The sequence below is a fragment of the Amblyomma maculatum genome, chromosome 1, assembly GCF_055883805.1.
Source record: "Amblyomma maculatum isolate TAMU_Amacu chromosome 1, ASM5588380v1, whole genome shotgun sequence".
Lineage (NCBI taxonomy): Eukaryota > Metazoa > Arthropoda > Arachnida > Ixodida > Ixodidae > Amblyomma > Amblyomma maculatum.
In genome coordinates, this window is record NC_139344.1 from 408,193,572 (window position 1) to 408,215,766 (window position 22,195).

Here is a 22,195-nt window from a genome sequence, read left to right on the forward strand (position 1 = left end):
AGGATGGGGTGGTGGTTGTGGAGGTCGTGACACATGTATATTTCATTGTTCCCCATGTGGTGTCTTGTAGAAGCTTTGTTTCCAGGGAAAGTAGCGTCTTGATCATAGAGCATGACAATATATAGATAACATCCTCTTTAATTTTACCTTGTCCTCAGTTCAGGCTCTGGCTGAGCTTTCAAGGAGCTCAGCTTGTTCAGTGCAGCTCTTCCGAGGAGTGCCACCAAACACTGTGACACAGACAGAGAGAGGGAGCAGACCAGTGCGCTGTTTACTGGCGATGCAAATCTGTGGTGGTGATATGAAGCCTTTACGAAGCCTTTTGAAAATGTGCCTTTTGTTAATGTGAGCTTACCTGTAGTGGTGCTTTGTCAAAAATGTGCAGCGCAAGGGCTCTACATGTTTCCTAATCATTTGGTGGGTTGGGTAAAGGTAAAATTCTTTTCACCTTCAGTGGAGAGAGTGAAAACAGTGGAAATACGAAAACGGACCACTCCCATTGCCCAGAAGTGCTTCTGATGGGGCGGTGTGATTTTAAAAATGACTGTGTCGTGTGCTGTTGCTTCTCTGCTAAAAGGTCGTCATCTGAATGCGCTGTCTACTGGCTTATAAGTGCAACCCTAGCCCAGTCGGCTCTTCTCTCTGACCTTCTAATGGCTTGGTCACCTGCAGAACGAAGCGGAAAAAGAAACAGGAGGAGGAGGAAGCAGCTGCTGCAGTACCACAGGTATCCAGCGAGCAGTTCTACGAAGTGACCGGTGGCCTGCACGATGCCCTGGCTAGCCGCTCGACTGGCTTCAGCCTCGCACAGATGTTCGCTGGCAAACTGCAAGATGAAGACCTGGAAGCGGGTGAGCGAATCCTTGTCTTTTATTCATTGATTACGTTAGCAAGGCTGTAAAAATAGGTTTAGTTCATGGTTTGTGGGGTTTAACGTCCCGAAGCGACTCAGGCTATTAGAAACGCCGTAGTGAAGGGCTTGGGAAATTTCGACTGCCTGGGGTTCTTTAACATGCTTTGACACCGCACAGCACATGGGTGCCTTGCTTATCGCCTCCATCGAAGAGCGACTGCCGAGGCCGAGATTCGATCCCGCATCCTTGGGCTAAGCAGTCAAGCGCCCGAATCACTACAACACTACGGCGGGGCTGTAAGAATGGGATTGGTTTTTTAATCTCGCCAAGCGCGCACTTGCGAGATTGTTTCATCGCGACGGCTGTGAGACCTGCACAGCTTGGCGCACACCTTGGCCGTGTGAATGCTAAACGGGACGAGTCCAAACTTGTGTCCACACCTGCATGTTCCTGGTAGCCGATCTTCGCGGTGGTCGTGAAGTGACAGAAAAAAGGGATGTCAGTCTGAAGAATGTTGATACAAGGAATATGGTGCACTATTATGGCGGGGCCTCTTGCTCCCACATACAGTCACACACCTCTAGTACAAAATGGCCTGGTCAGCAAAGGAGTCAACCTAGCCTGACCAGTCTCCTGTTATAGCAACGGGTTACGAGCGTCACTGCACTGGAAAGTTTGCATGTTCTCAGTCACACGCCTGGCATTTCAAAACAAACTTGCATGCCATAGGCATGGTGGTTCCTTCAGCCATAATTTTATGCTGCCAGCAGATGCTGCAACATCTTGGAATGAAACCAGCTCGTGCTTACAGCATGCATGAAAAATATCACCCCTCTTTTCCTGTTGGGTGAAAGCCCCATCCTCCAAAGGGGCTCTAGTCAAGTGACACCAATGAGCGCCGTAGCAAGCAATAGCAAGCAATCGCAGGATGGGGGGATGAACGTGCATATGTGTGTGCCACTTATTCGCGAGTGGTAAAGGGAGCATTGCTATCATGCGCAGTGTCTCCTTGTATATCCTAGGTCGATAGGCTGAGTTGGAATCCAAACGGTTCTGTTTGTATAGATTGTTGCCTTCAAGATATCAGGTGAGCCTGGTGTGTATTGCCTTTTCTATGACTTCCCCTATTTCAAAAGGTGACAGAAATGGGCCGTAGATTCTTAACGTTGATGTATTTGGCCAGTTTGAGGGGTGGGTGCACCCTCACAGTCTTCCACTCAGCTGGTAGCCTGCCCATCCGCGAACAGTTGTTGACATAGTTCCTGAGCAGCGTGAGGGCTACCTTGTAGAATGCTGGTGAATAGTCCTACTGTGGCCACTACACATATCTAGAATGATGGCTGATAATAAGGGAGTAACTACTCAATGGCATCCACCCAAGCGCAGCCATACGGCTACAAAGGAAAGCTATACAGCTTTCTCATAAACTTCACAGTTGAAAAAAAATTCGTCCTGGTCCAGGGGTTGATTCTGGCAGTGGTGCCAGGTTCGATCCCCGGACCAGGACGAATTTTTCAACTACGAAGTTTCTGATAAAACTGTATAGCTTTCCTTTGTAGCCGTATGGTTGCATTTGGGTGGATGCCAATGAGTAATTACTCCCTTATTACAAATCTGCTCCACCTTGGGGGATTCCTCTAAATATTTGACCAATGATGGCTGAGTGTTCGTGTAGATTTCCTGCATTGCCTGTCCTATATATGGAAGAGAGGGATGGGGTCGATTGTAGCGAAGTATTTCTTCATGATGGTTCGCATCAAAGCTGTATTGGAGCTGCTGTAGCCATGGAAAGCCCTGGCAAGGTTTTTCTGTTGCTTGCTCTTGGAGTCTGTGGGGGTTAGTGAGGCATGTGAGTGAGCTCTGTGTTTGCTTGAAACTAAGGTTACCTTTCAGGGAATCACATTTGGCGAGCTAGCTGGACTGGGTCAGGCTCCATGTGTATTCCTCCGCAGTGCGTCATTTGAGTGCGTTCTGTAAGGCAGAAGATCGTTGCCAGCCACACTGCCAGCATGATGGACCTTTTAGGCATGAACGTGTGAGTGTAGTGGGGTCAGGGCACCTGGAAGGTTCGAATTTCTCTGCAAAATCAAATTTCTCTCTCTCTTTCTCTGTTGTGACACTAGTGGCACCATTGTTTAACTAGGCAGGCATCCAACAGGTGTGGCAGGTGGGAGTCAACAGCAGAGTGGTAAAAAAATGTTTTAACGCAATAGTGTTAAATGCCCCGTTCACCAAAAAAGCCGACGTCGGCAGCTGTCCGTCGCCGTTGGCGTTGTGAGTGAAATTAAGTGTATGGATGTGTTTAGAGCACATGTGTCTGAGGTCAGGTACCCTGGAGACAAGATTTGTGGTAGCTGAGTGCTCAAGGTTGGTTTGCTCTTTGCTGAAGGCAGTACAGTCAGTAAGTTTGGGGGTAGCTTGCATGTGTCAGTGCATTTTCGCTTGCAAGCTTGATGGTCAGAATGAAATGGTCACTGCCTAAGGTCTTAACCCATGTTGCGGGTTAGCATGAGATCAAGGCTGCTCTCACATGTGACACCATTGCCAAGTTGGGTTGGTTGGGATGGATCGTTACACATGGTAAGGTTAAGATTGGGTATGGAGTCTGCAAGGATGCATGCCTCCTCGTTTGTTCTTGGGTGCCCCCAGGACAGGTGGGGCATATTGAAATTGCTTGCGATGAGCAGTGAAGTGCCTTTGGCAGTGTTGAGTACTTTAGTAAACACCTTAGGTCAAGGATAAGCAAGTTGGATGAGTTTATTGTAGGGGTGTTAAAATATTGAAATTTTGCAATACAAATCGAATATCTGATCTGGGAGACTATCTGATCTGGGCAGGTTGGGACAAAGTCATCACTACTCGTAATCTTCCTTCCAAACAGAAGAGTTTATTGGGATACGAAAGTGTGGTTGATATTATTTTGTCTATGATTCTGCTGGAACCCATTCTTGCTCTTTTGGTGATAGCCTTCTCATGGCTGAGCTCTGTGATTACTAGTTGGATTCGATTATACAGTCAAATCTATTTATAACAATACTGTTTTCAACAATGTATTGGATATAACAATAGGCAGCTTTAGCACCTTCAGCTTTGCATGTGTTCTATGGTAAAATAACTCGCATATAACAATGCTGTAACAGTAGATTGTCGATTATATCAATTAAGTTTGGTCACCGAGTGCAAACCCTAGGAGGAGAAAAACTTGCAAACACTGCGACCATGCCAGCCGAACCACATCACGAAGTCCTAAGAATGGCCAAGACATCATTTGTTCCAAAAAGTTTTCGCTCAGCTGTGTGCAGCTGTTGGGACCCCATGCAGAGAGGTGTCAACAATATTGGTATGAAGCAGTTAAATTAAATTTAACATGATTGATTGCCTGCATATAAGTGAAAATTGTAGGCTACTTCCTCTTTAATAAGCTTTCTCAAGTGTCTAATGTTTTCCTTTTTGTTTTGGCTTAGCCTGGTTATAACGATGATTGGTTATAACAGTGATATTTTCATGGCACTTCAGTATTGCTACAAGTGGGTTTGACTGTACTTTACCCTTGTCCTGGGGCATGCTGGATAAGCCTGCATGGCTGGTCAATGCTTCATAAGAACTGCACGCTCTTTCTACATGTGTCAAGGTAGATGTGTCAAGGTGACATGTACTCTGTGACTACACTCTACATGTTTTTGTTTTTTTGTTTTGTGACCTGACTGAAGTCACAAATATGGTCACTCGCTGTCTATCTCCTCCCTCCAGACCATTGTGAACAGTTGCCTAGTGGTCCGTTTGGGCAATAGCTTAGTGAATTGAAAGGGGATGGAAGTGAGACACTTTGTCCTCTAGTCGATGCACCTCGGATGGCTATTGGTTCTTCTTCCATTTGTGGCTTGCGGAGGAGTGTTAGCCGGTCACTGAGATCTGTTGTCTGCCCACAGAGCCTTTTGCTGGTGGCAGCAGTGGCGGCGAGGCATCGGACCAGGAGCAGGCCGAGTACCGCAGCCGTGTGGGGGATATGAGCCGAAAGAAGGCAGCCCCGCAGGAATTCTTTCGCACGGACACCTCCGCCAATGACGCCGGGGGTGATGCCCAGCTAGTGGCAACCAAGGAGCCAGTGGACGATGAGTGAGTTCTTTCTTTTGTATCTCTGTCAGCCGGTCTCACTGAGTTCTTTACTTTTACTCTCTCCTGAAGGGCAGCAGCCCAGATTGAGTTTGTGTAGGAGTTCCTCGAGGGGACGAGTGTGCTCAACAAATGTTGACCAATGCAGGAGTACTGTAGAATTATGTTAAGGTGGACTTGGCTGAGGTAGATTCTTATACAAAATGAAAAATGTCAGACCATTGTTTGGTTTTCCATAGGACTCAATGTAAAAAAAAATCTGCTGAAGATGAACTGTTTGGATAAGTTTAGCTTTTGCATTGATCCTGCATAATGGCATTTTGGTGCATCGGTGCAGCTCTTTTGAGGAAAAAAATATGTAACGTGTGTCTGCTCAGAAAGTGCTCCCCACAAGATAGCTTCTGCGCACCATAGCAGGCAACTGTGGGGAAGCTGTCTTGCTGGAGCATGCTTTCCTGCGGTGAGAGGGCCGCTTCCTTGCCAGTGTGGAAAAGACAAGGCCCTTCGTGTCTACCTTGCCTTGACAGAGATCTTGGCATAGCATGTGCATTACAACATGCCACATGCTGCCTCTCGCAGAAGTAAAGGCACTCATGCGCAAAGTGGGCCTGCTCACTGACTTGAGGCTTAAGAACTCCAGGGCCGCATTTGCAACTTACGCAACATCAACACACTTAATAGTGTGGCTCAGAGATGGCCAAGTATCGGTGCTACGCACATTGCCTGTGCAGCATGTGAAAAAGCATGTTGTGTGCCTGCTTGTAGAGTGGTTTAACAGCTCTACTGCTGGAGGAATAGGGTACGAAAGAAACACATGCCGAACTGCTGGGCACATTTCAAGCACCTCGAGCAAGATGGTGAGCAAAGATATTGTTACGGGGATGTACTTAATGTAACGGCACTGCGATGGGCTGAACTCGGCGCTATGACTTCAGTAGCCATGCAGTATTCGCTCTGTCAGCGTCGTCCTCTTTCTCAGCGCTTCGTCGTGCCCGCGTTGCTCGGTCGTCGTCTTTGTCAGTGAGCACATCACTTTGGTCCCGCGTTTCCCGGTAACACTACCCCCCCTCGGCAAAAGGCAACGTCCCGGTGCTTATTAGGTGTGCGGTGTGGAGGGGGAGTAGTATGGCTTGAGGTGGGCGACATGTACGATTTCGGAAGTGGGTGTAGCAGTCGGTGACTTTGGGTGGAGCGGTGCAATCTCATAGGTCACGTCGGTCACTGGGCGTAGTACACGGTAAGGACCTATGTAGTGGGGCAGAAGTTTTTCACACAACCCCACACGACGGCACGGAAGCCAGAGCAACACCAGAGATCCGGGAGGATAGTGCACATCGCGGTGGTGAGCGTCGTAGCGGCGTTTTTGAGCTTCTTGAGAGATGGTGAGATTGTGACGAGCAATCTGGCGAGCAGCGTCGGCTCGGGCGATGGTATCGCGGGCATAGGTTGTGACGGGGCCAGCGGCGGGGAGCAAAGTGTCGGAGGGCAGTAAGGGGTCTCTTCCAAAGAGAAGATAGAATGGAGAGTACCCAGCAGTGTCAAGACGCGAAGAGTTATATGCAAAGGTGACAAATGGCAGACTAATATCCCAGTCACGATGACTGTCGGATACATACATTGCGAGCATGTCGGTGAGTGTGCGGTTAATACTCTCCGTAAGGCCGTTCGTCTGAGGGTGATAAGTAGTGGTGAACTTGTGCCGAACGGAGCAAGAACGAAGTATTTCCTCAACAACTCGGGAAAGGAAACAGCGGCCACGGTCGGTAAGTAGTTGACGGGGAGCACCATGGTGAAGTATGACGTCGTGCAAAAGGAAGTCAGCAACGTCTGTGGCGCAGCTGGTTGGAATGGCGCGAGTGATCACGTACCGCTTGGCATAATCGGTGGCCACAGCGATCCATTTGTTTCCTGACAAGGACTCGGGGAAGGGCCCTAGGAGGTCAAGGCCAATACGAGAAAATGGCTCAGTCGGGATAGCAATCGGCTGCAGGTGTCAAGGTGGTAGCACAGGGGGTTTCTTCCGGCGTTGACAGAGGTCGCAAGCGGCTACATAACGTTGGACAGAGCGGTAAAGACCAGGCCAGAAGAAACGCCGGCTCACGCGGTCGTATGTGCGTGAGAGGCCAAGATGACCAGCTGTAGGGGCGTCGTGCATTTGTTCGAGAACGGCAGAGCATAAGTGTTGGGGAACGACCAGCAAGTGCTCAGCGCCATCAGGTCGCATGTTGCAGCGGTATAGCATATTCCCATGAAGGAAGAACAGGGCGAGGGAAGAGTCACGGCTGTGTGTGCGGAGGCGGTCGATAAGAGAACTGAGGGTTGGGTCCAAGCGCTGTTCGTCGGCTATGTGGGAAAAGTCCGATATAGAGAAGACACAGGGGTCCGACTCATGGTCAGTAGAGGAAGGGGGATCGACGGGATAATGGGACAGACAGTCTGCATCCTGGTGGAGCCGACCGGATTTGTATACAACGGAAAAGGTATACTCCTGCAAGCGCAGTGCTCAGCGGTCGAGGCGGCCAGCAGGATCCTTGAGGGAAGAGAGCCAACATAAGGCGTGGTGATCGGTAATTACAGTGAACGGTCGGCCAAACAAGTAGGGTCTGAATTTTCCAACTGCCCAAACGAGAGCCAGGCACTCCTGTTCCGTAATAGAATAGTTCTGTTCCGCTGATGACAGGAGACGACTGGCGTAGGCAATCACACAGTGTTGGCCGCGTTGTCGCTGTGCAAGAATGGCACCAATCCCGTGGCCACTGGCGTCGGTGCGAAGTTCCGTCGGGGCAGACGGGTTGAAATGGGCCAACACAGGAGGATTGGTGAGAACAGCGATGAGGGTGGAGAATGCGTTAGCCTGCTCTGGTCCCCATGAGAAAGGAACGCCTTTCTTCAGCAGATTGGTGAGAGGATGAGCAACAGCGGCAAAGTTTGGGACGAACCGGCAAAAATAAGAGCAGAGTCCTATAAAGCTGCGGACATCACGGGGTGAAGGGGAGATGGAAAAGCACTGACAGCAACTTTGTCGGGATCGGGTTGCACGCCGGTGGTATTCACCAAATGGCCAAGCACTTTAAGTTCGCGCCGACCAAAACTGCACTTTTTTGAGTTCAGCTGAAGTCCGGCACGGCGGAAAAGTGCCAAGATGGAAGAAAGGCGACGAAGATGGCTTTCAAATGAGAGCGAGAAGACAATCACGTCATCCAAGTAACATAGGCAAGTCATCCATTTGAAGCCGCGGAGTAAGGAGTCCATCATTCGTTCAAACGTAGCAGGGGCGTTGCAAAGTCCAAAAGGCATAACCTTAAATTGGTAAAGTCCGTCGGGTGTGACAAATGCTGTCTTCTCGTGGTCTTGTTCGTCGACAGAGATCTGCCAGTAGCCACTACGAAGTTCGATGGAGGAAAAGTAGCGGGCTCCATGTAAACAGTCCAAGGCATCATCTATTCACGGCAGCGGGTAAACATCTTTCCTTGTAATCTTGTTCAGATGTCGATAGTCGACGCAAAAGCGCCAACTGTTGTCTTTCTTTCTAACGAGCACGACAGGAGATGCCCAGGGGCTGTTCGAAGGTTCGATGATATTGTTGCCCAACATCTTGTCAACCTCCTGCTGGATGACTTGGCGCTCAGAAAGGGGCATACGATAAAGCCTCCGATGCACAGGTTTTGCATCGCCGGTGTCAATGCGGTGAGTCACAACTGATGTTTGGCCCAGAGAACCGGCAGCAAAGTCAAAAATGTCGGAGAAGGCTAACAAAAGGTTGTGCAGGTCCTGAGCGTGTTCGGGGCTGAGGTCAGAGGCAATCATTGCGGAAATAGGGTCGGTAATTGTGGTGGGGAGTACGGGTGTTGGAAGGACGCTTGAATGTGGGCCAGGAGTGAGTGCACAAATGGTGCAGTCTGTGAGAGGGGACAAGGTAGCAAGGGATATTCCTTTGGGGAGAACTTGGGGTGACAGACTGAAGTTCAGGATAGGAAGGTAGGTGCTGTTCTGTGTAACGTGTACGATGAGATGAGGAAGAACGACGTTGCGGTCAAGAAAGACCTCGGTGATAGGGCAAGCAACATAGTCACCGTCAGGAACAGGCTGGAAAGGTGACAGAGGTAGGTAAACAGCAGTCAGGGGGCAGGCGAGCGAACTCAGTGGAGCGAAGGCGGGGTGTAGATGGAGGATGTTCTGAGCAGACAGGTAGGTCCAAACGAAGAAGGCCGCTGGAGCAGTCAATAAGGGCAGAGTGGGCCGTTAAAAATTCAAGGCCGAGGATCACATTGTGAGGGCACTGGTTGAGGACGGTGAACAAAACAGGGATGTGATGACCGGCAAAGGTGACTCGGGCAGTGCACAGCCCAGTGACGGCAGCAGTACTGCCATCGGCAACACGAACGGTGGGCGATGCGGCGGGGGTCTGTACTTTCTTGAGGCGACAGCAAAACGATGAACTCGTGATCGAGACTTGGGCACCAGTGTCAATGAGGGCAAAGACGGGAACACCATCCACGAACAGGGAGGGGAGGTTACAGGGCAAAGAAATGGGCAATAGAGGATTTCCAGGTCGGGGTACCAATGCAGCGTCACCTCCGGGAGCTGCATTGGCTAGTTTCCCGTGAAGCGGCCGGCAGAGGACGGCGAGGAACTGCGGCTAGGAAGAGGTGAACGGGAACTGCGGGCTGGCGGGGAAGGAGAGCGACTGGACACAGGAGGAGGCGGAGTGGTATCGGTGCGGGGCGGCTCATAACGAGGCGTAAAACGGCGGTGACCGTAATCGGAGTAGCGGTCAACGTAAGGAAAACGTCGAGGTGGTGATGTCCAGCAGCTGCGGCAGTGGCGAGAGATGTGGCCAATACGTGAGCACGTGAAACAGATCGGCCTGTCATCAGGGGTGTGCCACTCATCAGGAAAAAAAAATATTTGGGTAGTACGTCTAAACTGTGTGCTTAAGGTCTGACGCGACAGCATTAATGGCCCCCGTTAAGCATCTCTCCTTGCAGATCTCTGTTTGCATGCATGGACATGGCTACTCACTTACCTAATTATTAATCCTTTAATTTGTTCCTCTAATACCTCACACATGCTCTTTATCATACCGTTGAATGTGACAGCCACCCGACATAGATAAAAAGCCCGCTTAAGGAAGCTGTACAAATGTGCTTGCACATCCTGATAATGATAATACAGTCGAACCCGGTTATATCGAACCCGGATATATCGAATTTTGGTTATATCGAACTTACGGAATATCCCCTTGAAAATTCCATGTAAAAGTATAGGAAAGCCGCGTCATATATCGAACTCAATTTCGCCGGTCGTTCGATATATCGAACTCCGCACCACGCACTGGAAAGTGTGCCTTCCCCAAAGACGATCGCATCACCCTTGGCCGTTTGCCGCGTGACGTTTTCAAGCCACACGCGGAAGGAATGAGAGGGGACAGTTCTGGACAGCGCCGCGCCCATTCCCCAAAGGCGCGCGCATCTGCAGTTATCGTTTTCCGCGCGCCAACACATGACGTTTGCAAGCCATGTGCGTGGGTGTGCCCATTCTTTTGCCGAGCTCTCTCCTTCAGCACGCGCTACGCATGCGCCAAGCCAGCTCAGCCCGTTTTCAGACAGACGTGGGACGCTTTCTCCAGCGTGTGTTGCGAACCCTCTGCGCGCGGCGGCTGACGTGGTTATGGCGCCTGCGGACGTTAAGAAGCGGCAGCTCTGTTGTTGGTTTGTTTTTTTGCGAGAGCCATTCTTTCTTATCGTTGTGCTGTACGCACGACGTAGCGTAAGATATGGCGGCTGCGGACGTTAAGAAGCGGCAGGCTTTTTGTTTTTTTTTCTTTTGCGGGAGCCGTTTATCTTTGCATGTATGAATCAACGGAAGCACGCCGTCAGCTGCTGCGATCATGACGCCCGCCCCAAGCGCGGCGTGATGAATCGAACCAGGCTTGTGATATCAATCCATCACGGGCACTCTGCCAAGTTCGCTCCCCGCCACCGGAGGAGCTATAAAAAGATAAACGCGCCCTGACGTTATCGCTGCGCCACATCTCGGCACGCTGCCAAGAAATGAGCTGTGGATGCGATGACCGAAACGGAGTGACGCGCGCCATCGGCATGCAAGCGAAAACGCTCGCGATTTTCTGCCGCAGCGACACAGAAACCTTGTTTTGAGCTGCAGCGGTGGCTCGAGCGGCGAGCGGGACGCAGTTCCAACAAGTTGGAAATTTTTCGCTCTGTCGCTGTCGCTGAGATCGCTCAATCACTTGCATGTGAACGAGCTGGCCTTAAAGCATTTTTTTTTTTTTTTCAAATTCTCGGGCACAAAAGTGGAGAGAGGGTTCATTATGCGAGTGGGTTGATTACTCGGCAAATACGGTATCGTTTTTTCGCATCGTAAGTGCCGTCACAAGCCAATTTCTGTATATCGAATTATCGATATATCGAGCTTTTTCGCGATCCCCTTCGAGTTCGATATATCCGGGTTCGACTGTAATAATAATTGGTTCACAGGAGGGGGAAAGGCGCAGTATCTGTCACATTTCAACTATGCAACCTGAACCATGCCGTAAGGGATGGGAGGAAGGTGGGAGGGAAAGCTGAAAGAGAGAGAGAGGAGCCATAGTGGAAGGCTAGGGAGTAATTTCGACCACCCGGGGATCTTTAACGTGCGCTGACATCACACAATACACGGACGCCTCTCCATTTCGCCTTCATTGAAACACAGCCGCTGGCCGCCGGGATCTAACCCGGGTACACCCGCACAGTAGTCGGGCATCTTAATTAACCACTGCATCACTACGGCATGTCTTAGGAGTAGCGTGTTCGACTCGGGACGCAAAGGCTGATGCTGATCTCACCCTGCCACCTTAAAGGAGAGACCCTAGTTGGCAGCTCCTGCCAAATCAACCGTAACATGATCGCTTGATGTTAGGCAACCATATGACCAATCAGTGCAAGGCCCTGCCAGAGCCATACCCAAGAGTACTCGCAATGACAAGACCGGATTTTCTGAAGAACAGAGCCTTTAACGTTGTTGCTTTAAAAAATAGCAACCATTTGTGGATATATTCAGACAGTGGAAAAGAAAATTAGATCAATGTCATTTTCAAGTGTAGGATAATAACATGAGCTGGTTTCAGGCTCACCTCACGAATAGTGCAATGCTCTGTTTGCAATTATCTTGTCTCTGCAAGGCTATTTTATTGATTGTTTTTATATAACACATATTTAGATGTACCTAGCATGCTCACATCATTCTTTTTTTCTTTGGGGCATTTTTTTCTAGATGCACTTTTGATAGGACAATTTTTAATCGCTTCCAGTTCATCTTACGTTGGAGATGAAATGAGTCTGCTATAAAAGCATTGTATAGTGGTGTGCAAAAAGTGCGAAAGAAATGGAAAATTGGCAAGAAAAACGTGCTGAGGTAGTAGTGACTCCTACGTGTTCATCCTATTTCAGATGTAGATCTGAGTGAACAGTTCCCTTTCTTAAGAAGCCAGTGACATGGCGAAGTTAACGGGTATCAGTTTCATTCATTAATTGCCAACTTGCTTAGGAAAATTAGTCTGGGGTTAGCTTTTCCTAATTGGAGAAAGAATATTGATCACAGTGGGCAGCTTTTTCATTTAAGGCTAATGCAGTACTTGATACTATTGGGACGCTGGCACAGGCCAAGAATGAGTGACCGAGTCCCGTGAATCCCAAACCAATACTGATCTTTATTTTTTCTTTTGGCTGCTAGGTGCCTCCGTGCTGCACATTCTCTTTCTTTACCTGCTCCCCCTCTCTCACTGGGAAAGGGAAACTATCAGCTTTCGCCGCCTTTTCATCTGCAGTGAAGAGCGGCGCACGCATGTAGGTCTCTACAATACTAGCACTGAGATGAAATGTTTACGCAATAAATTAATAATACATACATAAAGGGCGGATGCTAGTTAGATTCACAGTAACATATGAGGAGACATTGTGCTTTTTGAAATCATGGAGCGTGTAATACCCCTGCCACACGGCAAATTTAATGTCATTTCCATCGAATGACATTTGTTTGCTGCCACACAGGAAAATGTAATGACATTCGATGAAAACGACATTAGGCACCGAATGAGTTTGAGGAACTTATTCGAATGCGACTAACGAGGGCATGTGTTATCTCAACACCAGACTCAGTAAAAATATATACCCAAAATAAACTGCAAAAGTGCCACAGGCATTATAATACTACGGTAGAATCTCGGTGATACGAACTCAGCTGATACGAAATTTGGTGTGATACGAATTCATAAAATTCCCCGGCCGAATTGCATTGCATTCAGTGGGCAAAAAATCGGATGTTCCGAACACTTTTTCTTTTCGCTACGGGTGATACGAACTTCGGTATCACGGCCGGTCGAGGCCCACGCACACACGCACAGCGAGAAAAGCGTGCGCAGCGACGCAGCACTGATAGCACGGATCACGCACACACACGCGAAAGAAGAAAAAATTTACAGCGGGAAAAAACCGGCTTGGCAACCCGCGGCAGCAGCGAAGTTGGCGAAGGAAGGCAACGATATCTTGCCCCCCCTCCCGCTCTCTCTCTTTTTCTCCCCTCCCCCCGCATTTTGTTATTTTTTTTTAGTTGTGCGCACGGCCTTGCGGCCCTCTCCACATTTCTCCGCCGCCCCGCAGGCCACGCTCTTCCGCTTTCCGGAGTCTCCGCTGCAGCGGCAACACGTTGCTACACGTTGCTTCGTTTTCTCGTTTGTTGAGGCTGACACCGCGTTGATAGCGTGTCGTTTTGTGATCATCTCGGCAACGCAAAAAGGTACATCATACTGCAATGTCACGGAAGAGAAAGGCGCTGACCTTTAAAGACAAATTGGAAATTTTAAATAAGGTGGACAAAGAGCCCAAGAAAAGGCGCACTGACATGGCCAAGGAGCTAGGCCTGCCGCTGTCAACGTTGTCAACGATCGTTGGTCAGCGTGACCAAATTATGCAGAATGTGCAGCACTTTGCGATGAATTCTAAAGAAGCCAAAACTGCCCACCATGTGAAGTTGGAAGAGGTTCTTCTAACGTGGTTCAGAGAGGTCACAGCGGCCGGCGTCAACATCGACGGAAAAGTGCTTCGTGAGAAGGCAGCGGACATCGCACTCACACTTGGAATTGGTGACTTTCAGGCCTCCGGTGGATGGATTCACCGGTTCAAGGTGCGTCATAATCTTTCCTACAAGACCTTTTGTGGCGAAGGAAAAAAAGTCGACGCCTCTGCCGTGGAAGACTGGATGACAACCACACTGCCGTCTTACATAGCGGGATATGAGGCACGTGAAGTTATTAATGTAGATGAAGCAGGGCTGTTTTACAATCTCCAGCCCGAAAAAAGTTTGTGCTTTAAAGACGATGCTTGCCGGGGCGGACAAAAGAGCAAACAACGTATCACAGTTTTGTTTTGTTGCAAAGCCGACGGATCGGAAAAGATGCTGCTGACAGTCATTGGCAAATATCAAAAGCCCCGATGCTTTAAGGCAGCCAGTCGATTGCCCTGCGTCTACAAGGCAAACAAAAAAGCATGGATGACGTCTTCTTTGTTTATTGAATTCGTCACGTACCTCGACCGCAAGATGTCTTGCCGCAACAGAAAAATAGCTTTGCTGCTGGACCAGTGCACCGCCCATTCAAAACAAATGACACTACAGAGTGTTAAGGTGGTGTTCCTGCCCCCGAACGCAACAAGTCATTTGCAACCACTAGATGCTGGGATTATAAGGAATGTTAAGCACCATTTCAAAGCTTTGTTGGTGCGCCGCCTCCTCGCAAAGATTGAAAGGAAGGACGTGAATCTCCAGATCACTCTTCTGGACGCTGTGCATTTTCTTGCAATTGCCTGGGATCGCGTCGTTCCTACGACCATCGCCAATTGTTTCGCGAATTTTGGGGTTTTCAAATCCGCTGTGGCTACTGCCTCGCAAGTGCCAGACCCGATTCCCATCGATGTCTGGAATCAACTTGACGTCGACTGTTGCGTCGACGATTTCGTCACCGCGGACGACGACCTCGCCACCTGTGGTCTCCGCACGGTTGAAGATATTGCGGAGGAAGCGTCATCACAGCCTGGCATTCCACGCAGTGACGAAGATGACGACGACCAAAGCGTTGATGACCCACCGCCGACGGCAGCAGAAACGATGCACGCCTTCGATGTTCTGCGGCGCGCCGTGACCTCCGAGTCTGTGCGGGAGAAGACAGCGGCCCAATTTTTCAGTTTTCAAAACTCTCTGTTATCAGATCTCGCGGAAAAGAAGGTGCAGAAGGATATATGCGATTTCTTTCAACGAAAATAAATATTTTGTACCTGTTGGAAGGCTTGAAAACGGATTTTGCTCGTTTTTTGGTGATACGAAATTTCGGGTGATACGAAAATTTTCGTCTCCCTTTGAATTTCGTATCACCGAGATTCTACTGTACTGTGCATCTGCAATTTTGTAGCTAGTCATTAAATTATGTGAAACATGCCAAATAGCGTCGCGAAAAAAAAAAATTCAACCCTCGCTACCAGCCAACCAGCCATTGCACTCAGCGCGAGCGGCAATGGCCGTGGCTGCCGCAGTCCATGGGTGCAGGCACAGCGGTTCCCTTTCACCACCGTCAGAAAACATGTCAAAATCTGTTGACATTAAATAATACGCGGTTGGATAAAGGAACCTCAAAAATAATCTTTACTGAAGATCGGTGATAAGTAACCAGAGCGATTTTCTGCTCACAGCCCCGTAGCAGCCGCAGTGCCGGTGTGAGGCAGCTCATCCGATCTCGTGCTGTACGTAGTACGTAGCTCCAATGCGTCGACGAAATTACACATTCCGTTTACCGTCAGAAAATTTATGACACCATTGAAATTACAGTAAGCAGCTCCACGAATAGGCAACTGACTATTCCCAACGCGCCGTCCGCTGTGGCTTCGATGCGAAACCATTTAGGCCTAGCGACGACCAGGGCGTAGCGCACGGCCAGAGCGCCGTCGTCCACCGCTCTCGCGGGCAGCACCGTTTCGGTAAGGTCGTGGGATCCGGCGCAGCAAGTGATGCTATTTTGTTGTCTGCTTTCTTGATGAGGCTGGGGTCCGGCATTTTTCGACGGGCATTTATGCCGAGCAAACGATCTTGCGCTGACGAGACTCGACGGGGCTGTGGTGCGCTACGCCGTCGGGCGGTACTCGAAGATTCAATAAAAGCGTCGTCGGTCAATACACTAGCCGCTGCCTATTTTACGTGTTGCACTTGGAGTGTGCAAAATGTACGTTGTTGAAACATTTCGTCCACTTTCTACACCCAGGCACGGACGCGTGCGCGTACCCTACCCTTTTGTAAGCAAACGCAACCTGCGCAGTAGCTAACTTCGTAATGGGTAGTCTTTTTTGTTCATTTTCATAATGGGTAGTCGTAATCAACAGGTTGGTTACGAGTCATGCAAGACATAAGTATGATTTTAAAGGCTGCTTTCGTTCACAGCGCTCATGATTCTCGCAAAGGCGCACCAACATTTGTGTATCTATCGCAATTGCCATCATTTGCAAATGACATTAGTTTTGGTCGTGTAGCAGCGCGTCGAAAAAATGACATTAAACTGAACGAATGTCATTCGGTGGAAATGACATTAACTCTCCCGTGTGGCATGGGTATAAGTGTAGCTAACAGTTGAGCATGAGCTCCTGGATTCAGCCATACACTTGCGGCTAGCCAACATTGTGTAATTCCTTACGATTCCCCCCCCCCCCCCCCCCCCCCCCTCCTTCCTTTGTGGGTTCCAGTGTCAGCCACCGCGCATCTCCTAGCCCATGTCAGTGCCTATTGCCATTCTGAATTGAGTGCCGTCTGACTTGCTAGAGCTGTTGTGAGGTGTTTTCCAGTTTTATTGCTTGTTACCCTATGATGTGGTTTGAATTTTGTATGGCAAGAATACATTGGCATTATTAGCAGTCAACTTAATTGTTTCTGGTTTAAATAATGAAGACATATAGTATGGTGAGGCTGCCCAAAAATAATAAATAATATATGCTTCTGCCTGTGCCACTGCTATAATGAAGACAGTGAATACACACATATGACAGGATGAGCGTGTTGATCTGTTTCCTACAGAAGTGCTACGTCACATTCATAATATGGCAAGTCATGGCACGTGCAGTTTAACATCCCACAGCGACATCTGCTATGAAGGATGCCGTAGTGGAGTGTTCCCAATTAATTTGGACCACAGGGGGTGGTTTCACTTGATGTGCACTGACGTTGCACAGCACGTGTGAATCCTGTGTGTTTCATCCTCATCAAAACATAACTGCCACAACTGAGGTTAGCAGTCAAATACCTTGACCACTCAGACACCACAGCAGATGCATAGTCTAAGGCTGCAAGTGCAGTGAATGCCTGTGAACGTTGCGCAGGGGAGAAACGAAAGAAATGTTCAAGAGGATGGACGACCACCGTTTCGCTGCAGTGGTTGACCGACCCCTGTTCTTCTTTGTGCCCAACGACCGACGCCTCCTGGGTAAGCCTCCTTGTCACAGCCATGACCAGTGTCTGGAAGTGTCCGAATTGCGCACATTTTTATTCCCCGAGATGCACTGCGCAGAATAATTTTGAAGGACGGAAAAAGCAGTGACAGGGCTTCATTTTTGACACTGTAGATTTTGCTGCACTTACTAGCTGCCTTGGTACCTCAGCTACCTCTTTCTGGAAGCTATAAGTGCTTTTTTTTGTTATTGTTGTCTTTTAAAGGGTTGCTTACTGCTTTTGGCAGCTTGATGGCACCAAGCTATCTGTCCTGGTGCACGGTATTTTTCTGATAGGAATGTGTGGTGGCCTTCACGCAAGGGGCATCCATTCTGCTTGAAGGAAGCAGTCCTGCACACATGTGGCTCATATTGTATCACAGTGTTTGTGCAGGCTCAGTGACTTGCCAACAGAAGTTGCCGTGATGGCATGCACTGCATGGCCCTTTTTGCTTGCTTGAGGGTTTTGCTACAGCAGCAGTACTAGTGAAGGACAGGCTTCCCAGTTCAGTGACATTGTTGGCGTAATACGAAAGAGGGGTGCGTGGCGGGAAAAAGGTGCCCTTCCTAAGTCTGTGACAGCCTCTCTGTGAAGCTGCCATGAGTAATGCTCGCTCCACTGTGACCACTACAAATTGTCGTCTCAGAATGTCACGTTACACAGGCACGGCAACTGTTGGCGAGTTTTATTATTTCTTTTCTTTCCCATTCACGTGCCCATTAGAAGCAAGCAGTACTACTTTAGCAAGTTGCTGATTAACGCACTCTTTTCTATTGCAGAGGGAGCCAAGTTCTTCCGGTGTCAGAGTGACCCTGAAACAATCAGAAACAACTTCTTTGATGGCAAAGCTGCTCTTGTCAAGGTTAGAAAAAAAAGTTGTGGTGTCGATGGTATCTTTTTTGTGGTGTAGCTTTATATAACCGGTTTGTCAAAACTGTTTAAGCATGCAAGCTTTAAGTTGCCTGCTTGAAACATTAAGGAAAAGGTTTAATTTTTTTGTTGCATATCCACCTGGTACCCTTGAAAATGTCAGCATTGTAGCATTTTCTTGCCGAGGTGCTTTCCATGTGACCGCAGATTTCTTTATTTCTTTAACCCATTTGCAGTTAAAGATGGTCATGCGTTGTCCATCGAAGAAACAACCAAAGTGAAAAAAGAGAGCGGAATGCAGTCCGTCAGAAAAATGACTGTTATGAGCTAATGATAAGAGATGATGCTACAGAATAATTCTCTTGGTTTTGATCAGCAGCTTTTATATCAGATAGCAGTAGCTGTCCACTAAGTTTACAAATCGCTATGTGGAGAAAAAAAAATCTTTCAGCCCGTCAGTTTTCGTGTTGAACTTGGTGTTGAAGAAATGCAGGAGTCTCACAGGTGCTGAAAATGATGTGGATCTGTTTGTTAGTGACGATGATTTAAATTGCTATGGAGAAGACAGCTGGTAAAGCAGTGGTAGTGTTTGACGACAGTCCAGTGCTACTTGACTATACAGTTGAACCCCTTTATAAAGAACATGCATGGGAAGCAGTTTTTGTCTGTTATATGAGAGGTCCCTTATAAGCAGCGTACCACATTCCCGTTTTCTAACCAGACCTTATTTCGATGTGGGCATCCTATATTGCATTTGCTTGGTGGATTACCACACACTGAACACACCTCGCAACTTTCTTACATTTATTTGCTTTGAAATAGTTGTAAACCTTTGCTTCACGGCTGCATTGATGCTGTTTTTCAACACAGCTTCTTCGAGCTTCACAATCAAGCGAAGAGCCTCATGGCTGCTAAGCCAAAGCTGTAAAACCTCGGTGATACGAATCCGGTTGATACGAATTCGCGAAATTCCCTGGCCAGAGTGCATTGTGTACAATGGGCAAAATTTTGAATGGTCCGAACACTCTCCCGCTCCACTGTGGATGATACGAACGCGTGAACTGCAACCGCGCGCCGCAAAAAGCCACACGCCAGAAAAGGCTTTCAGGGGCGCGTGGCTGTAGCATGGCCGACAAACCGCAGACATCTCAATCGCCATAGTTGGCGGCGGCGGGTGCGCACGGACCGGACATCGCCAGCTCCGCGATCGCGATCCGCGAGCTGTTTGTGGCACCATGCGGCCCACATGTCGCCATCTTCAGTCATGCTGTACGCGCCGCAAGAAGCACGCGGAGGCGGGTGGATCGCACATCGCCGGCATCACGATCGTTTTCTATGCCGCGAAAGGTTTGCTGTGGCGCGCGGCCATGAGTAGTAGTCGGCGGCGCACGGGCCGCCCATCTTAGACTTTGCGACCGCTAGTCGCGCTGTATACGCATCGCGAGTAATCGTGAGCACGCTGCGGTGGTGTGCGGCTGGCACGTCGCCATCTCTTATGCTCTACGCGCCACGAGAAGTCCGCGGAGGCATGCGTCGCCGACGTCGCGATCGCCTGTCGCGCTGTGTGCGCCGCGGGTGGTGAGCTGTGACCCCGCGGCTGCAATAAACCTTCTCGGACATAAACAGATATGAACGACTGCCTTACCCATGCTTCTGCAAACTTATTTACGTTCGTTTTTATGATACGAATTTTTGGATGATAACCCCGTGAGATTCGTATCACCGAGGTTCTACCATGTTGGCAAACCGTGTTTGCAATTATTGCATTCTGCCATCGCGACTTTACGCGGCATCGCAACTAGCAATTCGCAGTTACAGAAAAAGTTACATGTCTGGTAATACAACAAGGACTCAAGTGCCATGAAGTCATAAAAGTAGCCAGCTTACCACCAAGGTACTAGAAGCAGCGAAAAAAATAAAACACCATAATTATGACAACATAGATGTCTCTCTTGTTTGTTTTCACCGTGACTGCAACTGAACCTGGAGATGGATGGGGCCGCATCTAAAATGTCTGTTACAAGTGAGACAGAGTACTAAAAGTCAAGGCTAGCCTACAGCTGATTGTCTTCTACATACAATGTCTGTTAAAAAGGAGGTCTAGGTAATGGGAGACATAAAGCTGCCAACAATTTGGGTGAATAGTGTCTTTATAACTGACTGTCTGTTACATCAGTGTCTCTTATAAAGGAGTTCGACTTTATAACAAAGGTATGGTGGGCATTGACCATGAAAACCAGTATCAGGCTTCGTTTATGATATGGAGCTATCCGCCAAAGGCTGCACATATATATCTTTTTTTTTTTTTTTTTTTTTTCCTTTGGACTGTGCTGTTGTAAGCAACTAAGAAGAACTGTTCCTATGCAGGCTGGAAAGTTAATTTACTTGTACAAATTGTTGAACAGACTGTGTTACGTGGGTACTAGTGCAAACGTAAACCAACTGCAGCTCCATCTCCTATGCTTTTGAGTCCTGTGAACGGGCACATTTTGCTGGGATATACCTCCCAGCACCGTGAAGCAAAACCTACCACACAGATGTATGATCCGTAAAGTTGAGTGCTAAAGAAGCAGGGGCCATTCAAAGTGCAAAAAATGCATCCCACTTTGCAGGCTTGAATGCTTTGAAATTTTCCACACATAGAAGAAAGGTCAAATCTCTGGTGCATGCATGTTCTGACAGCTAAGCTGAATAAAACAAAAAGATATTTTTCTGTCGCATTTGTAGCCTGAAATATGCTCGACCCAGGTCTTGCTGTGCTCATGAGAAAGAAAGAAAAAGATGGCGTAAAGTGCTGGGCAAAGAACGTAGTTGAAACAGCAGGAGCAAACGTGTTAAGTGGTCATGTTGGGTGATGTTTCAGGTATGATAAGCTGCGCTTAAATATGATAGTGCATGTAATTTCTAGAAAGCTTTGTAAACCACCTCTTTTAATCAGATTTGGGGATCTTTTGGTATTTTGGAACCAGCCACCCTCATTTACTAAGCAACAGCTAATGAGAGCTTGACTGCTTTGCAAGCCTGCAGCTACAAGTACTTTGTCTCTCTATGCAGCTGATGCTTTCCAAGCGCAAGATGGCGAAGCGGGCGTTGGAGCGGAAGCATGGGAAGAAGCTGGGCAGCCAACAATGGAGGCTGGGCAAGCTGCGCAAGAAGTCAGGGCCACAATAAATGGGGAGTAGCTTCTGGGGCATTCAGGCTGTTCTTTTTAATTGAATTGTTTTTCCACACTGCAGCAATTTCTGACTTTCCATTTGTACATTCGGGAGGTGTGACTTGAGCAACTCTAAATAATTTTAAATAATTTTCAATTAACGGCATTCTCTGCCAATGTCATTTCTTGTATGCTGTAACATGGCAAATTCTAATTTCATTTCATCAAAATGTTCCCAATCAGACGAGCTCCAAGAACTAGGAGCTCATTCACGTTTATTCTGAAGGGTCATGTGTTATTTTGACATTAGAGCTGCTTCCCTTATGGGTAAATGTGCGGAATTAAGGATGTGAAGTAAGAAGAAAACAAATGCCTTTAACAATTTTACTGAATGAACATGGCTTTTTGATGCTAAAAAAATAAATGGGCATTTAAGCTTCATCATTAACAGTATAAGCATCTACATTAACCTTTTAACCGCCAAGCACATCTTCGTAAGCCAGTCCCCAAACCATCTATCCTCGTCCCGACAGGATAGTTCTTACTTTGAACGTTTTGGGCCAGCAGCGCTTGTCTGCGGCTTGGGTCATGTGCCACTCGACAGATGGTGCCAATGACTCGTGAATTACTGTTTGTTCTACCACTTGAACGTTTTTTTTTTTTTTTTTCAAAAATTGTGACTACAAAA

The 22,195-nt window shown here is 48.3% G+C and overlaps 1 protein-coding gene across 1 annotated transcript in view; it reads left to right on the forward strand.

Moving 5' to 3' along the window:
• LOC146208842 (putative RNA-binding protein CG14230) overlaps positions 1 to 21,976 on the forward strand; it is a 38,814-nt gene extending 16,838 nt beyond the window's left edge. Inside the window, exons 10-14 of the mRNA XM_084596271.1 lie at positions 673 to 851; positions 4,784 to 4,970; positions 17,375 to 17,478; positions 18,263 to 18,345; positions 21,408 to 21,976. Of these exons, the coding sequence (XP_084452397.1) occupies positions 673 to 851; positions 4,784 to 4,970; positions 17,375 to 17,478; positions 18,263 to 18,345; positions 21,408 to 21,524 (670 nt within the window). The 3' untranslated portion in view covers positions 21,525 to 21,976. The remainder of the gene's footprint in view (positions 1 to 672; positions 852 to 4,783; positions 4,971 to 17,374; positions 17,479 to 18,262; positions 18,346 to 21,407) is intronic.
• Positions 21,977 to 22,195: the final 219 nt, after the last annotated feature.